At 39.8% G+C, this 14623-nt stretch overlaps 1 protein-coding gene across 1 annotated transcript in view; it reads left to right on the top strand.

Moving 5' to 3' along the window:
- WWC2 (WW and C2 domain containing 2) overlaps positions 1-14623 on the top strand; it is a 94575-nt gene that overhangs the window by 33414 nt on the left and 46538 nt on the right. Inside the window, exons 3-4 of the mRNA XM_068137019.1 lie at positions 9821-10024; positions 10843-10919. Of these exons, the coding sequence (XP_067993120.1) occupies positions 9821-10024; positions 10843-10919 (281 nt within the window). The remainder of the gene's footprint in view (positions 1-9820; positions 10025-10842; positions 10920-14623) is intronic.

Raw genomic sequence — 14623 nt, 5'->3', positions numbered from 1 at the left:
ATCTGTTTTCATTATCATCATATTATATAATTGTATATATTTTAATGATTTTTTTTTTTTCAAATGCACCTTTGTTTTTCTAGCTCTTCATTGCCTTAGAGCTTTCTCATGATGCTTTTGGATGATGTAACCCACTTAGAGAAACACTGAGTAAGGCCATTACTTTATGAATTTATTACCCCAATTAGGAGTTTTAATGTGATGCTTTCAGCTTCAAGGGAGACCAGATTACAGGCCATCTGGCAATGCAGAACTTGCATATGATGTAGGTATAGCTAATACTGTAATAACCTAAATGCTTACCCTGTGGCTTGGTAGCACCCTTTGTTAGAGGGATTTGGTGGCCAGGGACTGATGGATTTCTTTGGTGCAGGATCCTTCTTTCTGTGGTTTGTGAGAGTCCAAAGATTTTATAGCTTAGAGTACTCACTCTTACCGTTCCTGGTGTGTACTAGTGTGTTCATCCACTTCAGTTAATTTGCTAATGTTTTCCCATTTTGTTAAATAACACAATTAGGAATTCAAGGCAGTACCAAAGATAACACAAACCTATTATTCCACTTCATTTCATATTTCTACAGGCAAAGACATCACTTTCAAATTTTCCCAATTCTTCTGCTGAGTTTTCAATACCAAGCATGAAGTGGCTTAGATGCAAGCATTTCTGCTCTTAGAGCTTGGATTTGCAAACACTTCTAAGATGATACCATTTCTGAAAGAGCTGGTCCTGCTCTGTTTCTACCTCTGGCCTTTCATTCTGCCCCTGCACTGTTTTCACTTACACTGGCAGGAACATTTGTATGGCCAGACAATGAATCAGATCAGGGAGCTGGTTCAAGCTGTAGCTAATCTGGTATGGAAAAACAATGTTGCTTTCTTCTCCTTTCCACACCCGTACTTAGGCAAGCACTAGAGAGTAGGTGACCTGGGGATATGAGTGAACAATCAGGTGGGACAGCTGCTTTTTGTGGCAGCATGGGTTAAAGGCACTTTGAAATTACACTCTTGAACTCTCATCTGTTCCATGGTCTGTGCAAACCATCCAGGAACCAGTTTTGACTCTGAGACTGTGATTTCCAGATGCTCTTCTCAGGTGGTGGTGGCTGCTGAAGTAGCAGTTGCTGCTTGCCCCGATTCCTGTCCCCATATTGTGTCAGCATGAGGATGTCTAGTAAACATGGACAACATGGAAACAATCTGCTTCCTGAGGTGTGAGAGTTGTCTTTCCCCACCTCCTCTTCATTTCCCCAGCTGCTCAGGTTTTCTGATCTGGATCATTACATGGGATGCATGTAGATGAACAGCTGTGGAGGTAATGAGAGCAAGAAAGGGAAACTTCTAGTTCTGGCTTGGCATGACTAACCTGAGTGACTCCTGGGCTGGGACAAGTTCTGCACTGCCTTTAGCATTCAACGTATTCCTAAGTAACTTAGCCCATTTGCTTCCAGTTCTTCCTTTCAGGCTCAAGAATAACCAAGCAAGTGGTTATTTCTTCATTGCATTGTCTATTTAACTTATAAAGTGCATACTCTGCTGTTTAGTAATGTTTAGTGGCAAAGGTAGAAGAAATGAGCTGTATTAAAAAGGTAAGGGTGGGAAAGAATAGGTACTCCTAGTCCAGTAGTATTTCAGACCATCACAGCACTTTTTTTGACATTCTGTACCTCAATATGGTGATTGTTTTGCCTTGCCCTCTGGCTCCTCTGCTTCTGCAGCTCCTCCCATCAAAGTGAACTGTTGTTCGCTTTGGAAGAACAGATGTGCTTTTCCCAGAGACAGCTTTCTACCACTGTTTCATCCACAAAGAAAAAGAAAATTGAGTCAAAATGTTGCTAAACCATCAGAAAGCTTAGAGGTAGAGGGATTTGTCCCTACTCATCTTGAGAACAGAATTCTTTGGGGGGTCTCTGTTTCCTCACTATTTCCCTTCTTTGTGAAATTTTGAAGCCTAGCTGTTTACCTAACACAATATTTTAACTACAGGTATTCCATTTCTTACTATAATCATACATTTCCATGACAGTTTACACTTGTGCAACTGATTTATTTAACACAGGGATTTATTTTTTGGGGGAGGGGGGAATAGACTGGCTCTTCTCTGCTCCAGCCTGGAACTCCAGTACATCTGCATCTATGAAGGGATGCCAGATTGTATTTTCAGATAAGGAAGAAATCTGGAAATCCCCCCAGAAGTCTGCAATTGCTGTTAGTTTGAGGGGGTCAAATGGTGTATCATGATCATATATGTGTACCATGTGTTCCCATGACCCATCACCATCTTCTGAGCAAGTAGTGACAGGCAAGCATTTGTGAAACGATTGTGGAGACTCCTTTCTGTCAGCAAACACACATGGTAAAAACCTATGTGCAGTGTATATTACCTTGAATCTTATTTCTAGCTATCTTTTCTGCCCCATGGCTATAGGAAGGGATTCATCTGGTACATGCTGGCTGCAGAAGCAAGGCTCAAGTAAGACTCTGGATTAAAGGCTCCTACCTTTTATTTAAAGATTGTATTTGTATATTTTTTCTTATGTCTTACTTCTGATAGCCATAGCAGCAGAGCATTTCCTACTTAATGGATAACATAGAGCAAAATGCTCAAGGTTTCTACTGCAAGCATGTGCTACCTGATAGCTTGAGGAAACTAATGTGCCATGAAGATATGTTCAATATTTCTTCATAAAATCTCTGAATAAATATTTACTGGATATCTTCTCATGCTTGCACAGTATAGATGGAACACATTTTCATTTTATCTTGTTACTCAAATTCAAGCACAGGATTATTTTGTGGAAGAGCGAAGGGGGAGTCTGGAAGAGAGAAGCATTTTCTGTGTGCAAATTCCATGGCAGGAAACAAACTGTAGAGATCTCAGTTGAGAGCATACTGTAAATAGCATATTTTTCCTTCATGTCTCTCTTTAGAACCCATAATCCATCTTACTGTGTGGTAGAATGTGATGTTCTTGGAGTATCCAGCAATGTTTTAAATAATTTTTAAGACGCTCTATGTGTCGTCTCACTGGCCTGCATAGTCTCACTGCAACAGCTCTCTCTGATGTGCTATTATTTTGTATACCTATTGAATAAATATGTTCCTGTGAAATGACACAATACTTGTTTGAGAATTCTTCCTCAAATTTTTGAATACAAATTGTTTTTCTTGTTTGTGTTTGAATGGTTAGTATTTTAAATAGCAGGGGGAAGAGGAATAAGGGGGGGTGGGGAAGAAAAGCTTTCAGGCAGCCTCTGGTATGTAAAGTGTGTTCATTAAGCCAGTCTGGTACCACTTTGTTATTCTCCCTTAAACCAGTGCTAGTTCATTTCCTGCTTTGCTGTTCACCGAGACTTGTATCTCGGTCACCTGCAGTACTTGTTTATGGTAGTTGAAATACAATGGAGTAACATTTGTACTCCCCCCCCCCTACCCCCCCAAGTATATTTTTGACTGATTGCAGGCAGAGATTTGAAAGCCATTTTTTTAATCAAGCAAACATGGGATATATTGTAGGGTAAACTTACCCATAGTGATATGTAATGTTGTGGACAGAGTTGCTTTTACCACCCACCACTAACTTAACTGGTGTTATCCTATGATGGTTGAGATAAAACACCATTTTTCCACTTAGAAGTCATAGAGTTGTTGTTGACTTTGTGCTGTCTTGAGACACTTTTGTGGAATGCCATTGAAATCTTGATTCTCCTTTGCTGCAACTGGCCTCAATTTGGCTTGCAAACCTTTTCCAGAGGCCCACCTTCAGCATGCAAGAGGCTGCTTTCCAGGTATTCCCTCCTTCTTAAGCCACCTCTCTGGAGTTGGATGCAGTCCTACCACAGCAAAGCCTTTAGGGACTGTTTAAAAGAACAGCAATCTGGATTTAGATTGTGCACTTTCCTTAGCCACTGAAGTTTAAGAGAACCACTATTGATGAGGGATCCTGATTGTATTCAGCCATTGAGTTTGGGGTTTTGAGGCTTGTGTTCCTTGCTTGAAGGTGAGGTTCTGTTTGGATGGAAGTAGTAGTCCTGCAAGTAGTATGTAAGAGAGCCCAAGATGTGTAACAGCAGTATCTTTTCATCGCTTACTAGTTCAGACAGAGACATTCCCACCCTGACACAGTGTACCTAGTTGAGTCGAGTCTACATGGTGTAGCCGAGAGCACAGCTCTGCATGTGGCATGCTTCTGTGTCAGTCAGAATTACCCTCTTCTCAGGGTTTAATCATGTACTCCTAGTTTACAAATCCAGAAACTTCCCTGTGGAAGGGAGAAAGTGCGAGACGTTGGTGAGTAGATCCTTATTTAATATTCTAATGGGTGGCTAGATCCATGAGTAGGCTTGCTGCTGCCAAAAAAAGGATGTCTCCTTGCTTCCCGAGCTGGGTGGTTCTTCCTCTTCTATATAGGCTCATTCCATCTTTGGTAGCGTGGTACAGTGTGCCTGCTAGAACACGATTTATCTGCTTCCATGTTGTCCTTTGGAGCCAGTGAGTGTTTGGGTGGGTTTAGTATGTTGAATAGCCTTTGTGCTGGGTTGAGTGCACACCAGAGACGGCTATATAATGCTGGGGAACATGGGTTAATGTGACAAAAGCCATCAAAAATGAAAAATGAAAGCCATCAAAAATGGCAAAAATGAAGGTAAGGGATATTATAACAGCTCCAGCTGTGGCATGCAACTTTCCTCTGCCTTGGAACAGACTCTATTCCGAGATGATTCTGTTACATTTACAGGGTAGAATAACACAGACAAGTGTTAAACAGGTGAGAGTTCTCTCTCCAAGATAAAAAGTAAAATGTCATGATTTGTCTCCTCTCAATGTGTGTATGTCTTTTGCAGGTAACAATCTGACATACCTGGTATTTTTTATAATGGGACACCTTAGGAGTACTTGTTCTCTAACTGTGTTGCCTAAATGCAGTGTCTGATTGAAGACAGCTTTCATGTGAGTCACTCTAGAGCCAGTTAATGGATTATTTTGTTTGGCAAGAGGAGATGTTGGAAAACTATTGCTTCCACATATTGTTAATCTGTAGTGAAATGTCCAATTCTCTCATGTCTAGCAGTAGGGTGTCAGGGAGCCATTCTCTTCCCTTTGGGAATTTCTACTGTAAAAATTTGGCAGATCTTTATCTAAAAAAAGAAAAGTGTACCTGACTATAGCCTGTACTCTATGTGTGGGTGTATATCTTCTGTGTAATTACATGGAGCATGCATAACATTCCTGCCCCTGAAGCAAATTCTAACCAAAGGAATAAAGAAAATGTCAGGGCATAAAGTCAATCCTGGCATTTTGGTTGTCAGTTAATTTTTGGACCAAATTCTTAGCTGAGTTTTAGTCCATCAAACTTGCCTGGAAGTAAGATGGGAATAATGTGACTCATGAATATCTGTATGATTAAAATCAGTACAGCTTCCTCTGCTATGTTACAGAGCTGTGGTAATTTCAGTGCAGGGGAATGTCCTTGAGTAGAGTGTGCCATCTTGTGCTTGTGTGGTTCCACAGGGTGAGACTACAAGTGTGTCTTGTCTCACAGAATTCCACCCCCAGTGTGGGTAGTCATTTAGATCTCTATCATTTAGATAGGAGGAAATTGCTGAATATCAGCCACACCTCCCCCTCCTAGTTCTGTTATTATGAATAATTATTTTGTGCTGTGATTGGACAGAGGAGTTTGATATATACAAAGATTTTATTTTTTTCTTAATCTAATAAGTGCTTTTGATAGAGTCTGACGTACAACTTTTAGTTGTTTAAGAGAGATTCCTTTAGTTAATACTGATGTTTATGCCACAAAAACCAATGGCAGTGTATCTTCATTTTCGCTGCCTGAAATGGCTGAACTCTTGAATGTAACTATCTGGTGATGCAGAAAGCATTGGGGAGGTTGTGTCCGAGCAGATGGTTTGTTCATTTTCCACTGCTGATGCCTGATGTCCGGCTAGCATTTCCTAGGGCAGATACAACCTTTAGCTCTGTATAGTGTTCATAACCAGTGCTTAATCCTCACCTGACTAGCAGAAGTAACTTCTCCCCCACCTGTCCAGCTAGCAATCTTGCATGATTTGTATCTGTGGCAGACAAGGCTTTAAGGTTTCATGTTGCAGTCACTAGTGGAAACGTGTATCTGCCCTATGAGATCTCCCAAGTCAATTTTGCATTGACTGTTGAATAATAAGGGCAGGAAAATGTTTGGATGTTCTTTGTGGTTTAAGTCTTATGCTTTGGTTTAAGCATGAAGGGCTTCACATCTCACTTTGAAATGTTGAATAAACAGTTCCCTCAATGTCATGTCTGTAACTATACAAGAGCATGTAAGTTTGACCCTAGCATCAGGCACTTAAAACCTTCTTGTCCAAGGAAAAGAAACCATTGTCTTTGTGAGGCTTTATTCTGGGAATTATAAATACTTAGTTTTGAAAGAACTCTGCTTTTCAAAAAACTCTTGTTGGCTCGTGGAAGGTACCTGTGCTCAAATGAACATACTTTTCAAAGTGTGGCACTACAGTAAGAAATATTATCAGTACTTATGTATGTAAGTTTTCTCTCTGTAGGATAAACCCACTGATTAAAATATAGATGAACAAGCATATGGTGCTGCTGCACACGAGCTTTTAATGTATATAAAATGAACAACTTGCCAAACAAGTGATATGCCACTTTGGATTTTCCATTTCATAACTTTTAAAAAGATACTGAGTGAAAAATACTCCAGAGCCTTCTCTGCTTGGTAAAAGCTGAGTAACAATTCTAGGATAGTCATTCCAGTACTGCTTTGCTTTGTCCAGGATTACATGTTTCCCTGACTAAGACCTTGTTCCAGAATGAAATAATTGTAGATAGAATTGGCTGAGAATAATTGATCAGTAAATGTATCTACACGGGCACATACCAGAACCTCAGTATGCTGAAGTAACAGTGTGCAGTTTTCAAAATGCAGGGTCACCTTTAACTTGTTTATGACTATCAGTATAAAAGTTGTTAGCTCGTATAATCATAGTATTGTTTTGCACATGCAGCTCAGAGAGGCAAAAGGAAAATGTTTGATTTTATTCGTCAGCAATACAAAATAATCTGCTGTTGATCAGCTTTGTCCTTCTCTTGCAGTCACAAGGACAGGGCATCTGTAGGCCACATTTTAGAACTCTGCAGGCTACATTTGGTCTTTGGGCTGCATGTTGAGCAATCCTCACTTAAAACCTACAAGGCAATTACCTACAACATGCTCGAAGATGAGACCTTCCAATCTTGTAAGATTATTTGGTGGCTGCTGGTTGCACTCTTAAAACACAATCACATCATTACATTCTTCTCAAAAACCAACATAACTGCATTTATCCTATTTGATCATTGACCCATGAGAATCCTGCTCCATGCTCCTCATCCTGCCTCACAAAAAAGGACGGCTCTGGAAAACAGCACTTCTTATCTTGTGTAAATAACTGTGAATGTGGAGGTGTGTTAAAGCACAACAGCAATAAGTGGCCACAGATAGGGACATGTGTTGACCATTTAGGAGAGAAAAGGTATCGATTTGTTTCTTTGTGTGCCTGATGTCTGTGTGGAAAAGAGCAGGTATAGATGTGTGCATTTGTGTGTCCGTAGAGTGTTCCTGTTGGGATTATTGGAAAACCAACTGTGTATAAAGCTTCTCCATTTTAACCTTTTATGCACTGTGCTTGAGTTTACATGGTTTATTCTGGGGATGCAGCCATTGTGCACTTCTAGAAATACCTTTGCCAAGTAGAAAAGGCTTTTCATGTTTGTAGATGGTGTATTTATTTGTTTTCTAGGAACATAGCTCTGTAGATATTGTCAGTTTAAGATTCTACAGGGTTAGTTTTATGCATTGCTTCTTTTTATTTGCGCATTTTTAGCTTATGTGATACTAGCACCAAAAAAGACTTTTGAAAAACTCATTGTTAATCAGTATGGAAAATCGGTTTTGACCAGAAACTGGCCTTATCAGCCTTTGCTATTACAAAATTACAAGCCCTATGAGGAGAGACTGAGGGAGCTGGGGTTGCTTAGCCTGGAGAGGAGGAGACTCAGGGGTGACCTTATTGCTCTCTACAACTACCTGAAGGGAGGTTGTAGACAGGTGGGCATTGGTCTCTTCTCCCAGGCAGCCAGTACCAGAACAAGAGGACATAGTCTCAGTCTGTGCCAGGGGAGGTTTAGTTTGGATGTTAGGAAGAAGTTCTATACAGAGAGAGTGGTTGCCCATTGGAATGGGCTGCGTGGGGAGGTGGTGGAGTCACCATCATTGGTGGTGTTCAGGAGGAGACTTGATGGGGTGCTTGGTGCCATGGGTTAGTTGTTAGGTGGGTTGGATTGGTTGATGGGTTGGATGTGATGATCTTGAAGGTCTCTTCCAACCTGGTTGTTGTTGTTTATTATTATTATTAAATCTGTTTTTTTATATGGAGTTGAAAGAGTGCCTTCTCTCCAAAAGTACTCTGCAGTTACAGTTTAGGGAAATCACGATTTTCACCCCATGTCTTCAGCCACGCATTCCTGTTCACCCCCACTGCTGGCACAGATTCTCACAATAAAGCAGTTCAGAGAACTGAAGTGCTAGAGATCTAATCCAGAGAAACTTCCTCCTCCTTTTTGCAGAAAAATTCTTAAGTAAATACTTTGGTACTGAATGTTATTTTTAATCTTGTAAATCTATGTAGATTTACAGTATGTAGCTTACAAAGACAATGCAGTGTGGTGCGTGTGTGCATTTAGCTGTCAAACTTCTCATGACTATGTCTTGTATAGCTTTAAACAAAGAATATTCATTGTACAGCTTCAAACAGTGCTGAACTAAGTCAGGAAATATTAATAAGGCAGAAGATTCAGCCTTAACTTTTCCTCTTAGTATGTTTACATTAAAAAGAATGATCTAGTTGTACATGCTAAGATTTAATCTCATCATATACGTTCTTAATATATACAACCACACTATGACAATCTGTCTTCTGTGGCTGCTGGAGTTAAAATGTTGATCTGAAGTCATTCATTAATTTAGGGCCTGTTCCAGCCTACTCATTTATATTACCTGGGTAGTTGGTGGAAAGAAGTAGTCACTTGAAAAAGGCAGTTCAGTTCCATATATCTTGGGCACCTGTCTTTGATGGAGTGAAATTTCTTCTCAGGATGGCCCACTGGCTGTTGACCATAATCTTGTATCAGGTGCCTAGCAGGGCTAGGGATAGAGTTAGATGAGAAGACATGGAGAGTTAATGATCTGTTAGTTCAGTTGCAAGGGAGAATATAAAACTGTTTTTGTAGAGGGAAAGGAGAGAGACAACTACTATAAAATATGAATAACGTGTGGCTGTAAAAACTAATGAAGTAGGGAGGAGAAGGATGGAAAAAATACAATATCTAAGATCACTTTTCATTTGTGTTCAGAAATGTGTTCAAGTTTAAGATGTAATTGAAAAAGCTTTATTGATCCAATTATTTCCAAATACTTTTATGTAAAAACTGTTCAGTGTTTTGTTTTTTTTTGTTTTTTTTTTTTTTTTCCTTGAGTTTTAGGCTGTTTCTAATTCAAGGGTGAGGATGTAGGAATTATCTACCTTAGCATTTACCCATTGTACCTTAATTTCTAACTTTGCAGTTGCTTCCTTAAATAGCCTTTTTTACACATACTGTTGTGAGAAAGGGAAACTTAAATAAAATTGCACATATGCCTAGTAACCAAAGGCAAGCAATGGCTTAGACTTCTATAACTGTAGATTACTGGCAAAGAAACAATTTAGTTGTCACTGGATTTCAGCAGAGGTCTCTTTAAATCGTTTTTTTTTTCCCTCCTATAAAGAAACAACACAAATAGAAGATCCCAGGAAACAATGGAGGCAAGAACAAGAGAGAATGTTGAAGGATTATCTTATGGTAGCCCAGGATGCTCTCAGTGCTCAGAAAGAACTGTACCAGGTGAAAGAACAGAGGCTAGCACTTGCACTGGATGAGTATGTCCGCTTGAATGATGCCTACAAAGAAAAATCAAGCTCTCGTACAAGCTGTAAGTACCGTAGAGAACACAATGTAACTTCTTTGATCTATGCCTTGTAGGGAATCCTATTTCTCTTTAGGATGAGTTTTCAGGGTTTACTGGGAACACCTTGTACTCTGGCTTCTTTAGAGACAGGATCTCTACTGTTTTTTTAACATATGTATATATAAAGATATCTGCTGAAGAGAGCTCTCTTCACTCTGATACAGCCTCTTTGAGCCATGTTTTAGATCAGGTGGCTCTGAAATCTGCCAAATTGAAGTTCAACATAAATAGGATCTCTTGCGCTCCATGGCTACATGCTGAAATGTCCCCAGTGTGTTGATGGGTGTCTGCAAGAAGGGAATTTGTTGCTGCTTCATAAGAATAGCATATAATCGTTTTGTAGCCCATCTGCTGTGATTGGAGAAGTACGGATACAATATTGGGCAAGGATTTGGTATGCAGTAAAGTGACACTGGAGGCCTGTCATTGGCCAGACATCTCTCTTAGATGTGGTAGACCTCTGAAGCTTCTGAATAAATATTCTGCTCTCCAGAAATCTCCTTAGGAATTACAGTTTCTAGGAAGAGGTGATCAGATTTCACATAAGCAAAGGAGGAGAAATAGCAAATAGTGGCAGGGGAAAAAAAGGCAAATTTTGATTATTCATTAATTAATACCACCCTGCAGTGCTGACTAATCTATAAAAGATTTTTTTCAGAAAGTATTATAAGCCTTTCTGCACCTCAGAGTTTTTGACCAATGTGGATTCATTGAGGAAGGAACTAATTAATGATTTAAAACTACTTAAATATTTGTCCTTTTTTTTTGTCTTTTTGGAAAAGTGTTCTCGGGCTCCTCATCAAGCACAAAGTATGACCCTGACATTCTGAAGGCTGAAATCTCCACTACAAGATTAAGGGTGAGTGTGCTGAACTCCTATTCATTTGTATTCTGTGTTCAAAATTTCTGATTAGAAAAAGCAAAGCTTGAACTAGCAGACATGGCTTGTACCCTGGTACTGAAACGTTCTAATATTCTAATTAAATACTGTACAGAGGGGTTTAATGAACTTTTCTCTGACTTTCAGATAAGACATTTTGGGGAGACAGGTATTCTAATGAGATGTGTATTTAAATGAGTCAACTATTTTCACCTGTATGCTCTTGTTTTCAAAAGAGCAAAAAATCTTTAGGTGAAAATAGGAAAATAATAGGCCAAAGTGAGTTGCAGCTAAACAGTTGCTTTTACACAATCTTTCTTCTGTGAGGAATGCACTATTAGCTACATGAACTGCTTCACAAGTTTCTGTTGGTTAAAAAACCTCTTCATTCTGTTTTGCAAAAATGGAACAGGTCAGATGAAGAAAGCTTGTGTTCACATTTTGAAATTGGTAATGAACACAAATCAATTATTTGGCCAGCTATGTGCAGTATGGTCACTAGTGGACTCCATATAAAGAACTTTGGTTCACAGAGTAGTGAATTTGTCATGAATAAGGAGAGAAAATTGTGTGAAAGACATTTAAAATCTGTACAGGGAGTTAATTTATTTAGGCTGTGACATATAATGCTCTATGGCTAGGCTTTCTGAAATTAGCAATGAAAACAAAATACAACAAAACAACAAACACCCCAAAAACCGGACCAAATCATGCAGACTGAAGACAGCACCTCATATCATAGTTCTTCAGTGAGGACTGGAATAGAGACACTACGGGAGCAGAAGCAGCAGCAGTTACTCAGCTCTTCTATTGCCCCCTCCTGGTTCCTCGCAGAGCAGCACTCACAGAAGCCTCTGAGCATAACATCCTCCTTCACCTGATGTAAGAGTTATGCATCTAAACAATTAATGTTTAAATGGAATCCTGGAATAGCTTATTACAACTTTAAACCCCAGTATAAATCAGAGATGAAATAAGCTGTAAAGCTGGTATCTGGATGTTGCCCTCCTGACTGCTTGTACACCTGCTCATCCTTACCAATCTCACTTTGTAGTCCCTTATTCTTTAAGGAGAAGGGAAGGTGGTTAGTGAGAGGACTTTTTTCAGCACTGGAGGAGGTGGGAGGGACTATTTTAAGATAAGTGGGGAGAATCAACAGCATTAGGAACCCAATCAAGAACCACGATGAAAAGACAAGGTGAGAGCTTGTTTATAAAATTGTAGAGTGATAGATTGTTTTAGATTGGAAGGGACCTTAAAGATCATCTAGTTCCAATCCCCCTGCCATGGGCAGGGACACCTCCTACTTGACTGGGTTGCCCAGGGCCCCATCCAGCCTGGTTTTGAAGACCTCCAGGTTTGGAGCCTTCATAACTTCTCTGTGCAATCTGTTACAGTGAAAAATTTCCTCCTAATGCCTAATCTAAATCGAACTTCTTCCAGTTTGAAGCCATTACCCCTCATACTAATACTCCATACCTTTGTAAAAAGTGCCTCTACAGCTCTCATGTAGCCCCCTTGAAATACTGAAAGGCTGCTCTAAGGTCTCCCTGGACTTTCTCTACTCCGTGTAGAACAACCTGAACTCTGTCAGCCTGGCTTCATAGGAGGGATGCTCCAGCCCAAAACGAATGGAGCAGTAATAGATGTTTCCTTTGGCAAAAAAAATCACTAGTGGGAAATTAACAGTGTTGTTAAAGACCAAATTTAATGTGTAGTCACCTGCATTTCAAAGAGGGGAAAATTTGAATATGATCTTGTGCTCAATTTTTCCCATTACTTGTCAGTGATCACCTCCCAGCAAAAGGTGCAGAAACACTGAATCACCTCTTGGCTGCAGATCTACAATGTGTTCACTGAGGAGAGAGGCAGATTTGTTAATCACAGTAATGAATTTTTTGGAGGTGCTTCCCTCTCTTCATTGTTTCTTGGAGTCAAGAACTGCTGGTTCCCAACACCTGATTTATTGGCATTGCAAAGTCCAAGTTGCATATGTGCCTAAAATAGGTGACCTGAATCTTGTCTGCAGAGTTTAGAAGGGTGCAGTCCAAGAATATCTGTATCAGCATAAAGTTTGTCATCTAAAGCCACTGGATATGAAAATCATTGAGATAAGAACAAGTGGAGCCCTGTGATGCTAGGGCTGGAAAGTGGCTTTCATGGAAGATGTCAAGAGAGGTAGGATTGTTATAATGGTTTACCCTTATTTGGATGTTTGAGGATGCTTGCTAATATGCCCACCCTTTGGCGTTTTGCAGTATATGCATGCGTGGACTTGATGGGAAGCAAAGTTAGTCATTAGGAAGCTGCTAGCCAGCTAGTTAGAATTTGCACGTTGTTTAGTGAACTATTAAGTCAGATGTACTCTGTTTCTCTCTTACACGCTGGCTGAGGCTTACTGGTATCATCAGGTTAATGGTGGCTGAAGGGGGAAACTCAGAATTCGAGGAAGTTCTGAATTGGCCTTTGGCCTTTTCCTTGTTAGCTGTGCTTAATATATGCATGTTGAGCCTTTTGGGTTCGTGAATTGCTGTTGTGCGGTAGTTCCTGGAGAAAATGACAGAAATCAGGCATTGTTTAATAAGCAGAAGACAGAGCTTTCTCATAGGATTGAAATTGAAGGACCTGATTCTGCAGTGGAGGTTGAGTGGGACCATTTGGGGCATTAATTAGTAGTCAGTACCACAAGGCACCTACGATCACAGTATAGTTGATGCATATATAGCACGTAAGGAATGCACCTTTATAAAACAGCAAGAGGAAGGCAGTTTGTTGTCGTGGTTCCATTATCACTTGAGTGCTGGGAATAGAAGGGGGGTAGCACAGGAGCCTGGTCACGTCATTTAAGATGATAGGCAGATGCCATAGGAAGGAGGTGAAGGATAAAGCAAGTGAGGAGTTTTGAACAAGTGGGAATTATAGGAAAGTTTTGAAGGAAATGATAAGGGGCACAAGAATAGTTTAATGCAAGTATGATGCAGTAAACACAGAGTCTATATTATGATGTAGGTCACATCCTTCTAGGATAATGTGCCTAGCACACATTTCCTGATAATGAAATGATGATGAATTACAGCAGAGGACACTCTGAAGATGTTCTTGAGGAAAAATGAAAGGTTTTCTGAGAGATCCAATCTTCTAAGTGGAACTCAAATGTGCCTTCTGCTATTACTATAAATTGACATTTTTTGTGATTTAAAAAAATAAAAAAATAAATGTAGCCATTCTGTGTTTCTCACAAGTTGGACTTCTTTCCTATTTTACACAGTGCAATATCTGTTCATTTTTTATAACCTTGATCAGAACACTCGAAAGATTATTCTTTCATGCTGATCAGGAAAGAAACAGTTAAGGAGTCCTGAGTGTATGCTTACAGACGTTGTCTATTTGTCATGCTAACTATTCACTATGGCCACAACACACAGAGTTTTCTTTCAGGTAAAGCAACTAGTGATGATAGTTTCTGAAAGCCTGAACCTAACCCCTCATCTAGGGAACTGATTTTGCTTTGGAGAAAATGGAGGTTGAAAGCATTTTATTTTTGTCACAGAAAATTCATTAGGCAGAAGCTGCAAACTGGAATGCCTAAGTATCATTCACAAACCCCTAAGACCACCCTTCCAAGTCGCTGGTTACTTTAGACATACAGAACATTTCAAGTCTCTGGGAAATGTGCAGCAGCT

This window comes from Melanerpes formicivorus, unplaced genomic scaffold, assembly GCF_026170545.1.
Source record: "Melanerpes formicivorus ecotype bairdi unplaced genomic scaffold, bMelFor1.0.p_v2 SCAF_4, whole genome shotgun sequence".
NCBI classification, from domain to species: domain Eukaryota; kingdom Metazoa; phylum Chordata; class Aves; order Piciformes; family Picidae; genus Melanerpes; species Melanerpes formicivorus.
The sequence above is the reverse complement of the archived record's forward strand: the minus strand, read 5'-3'. Positions and strand labels throughout refer to the sequence as shown.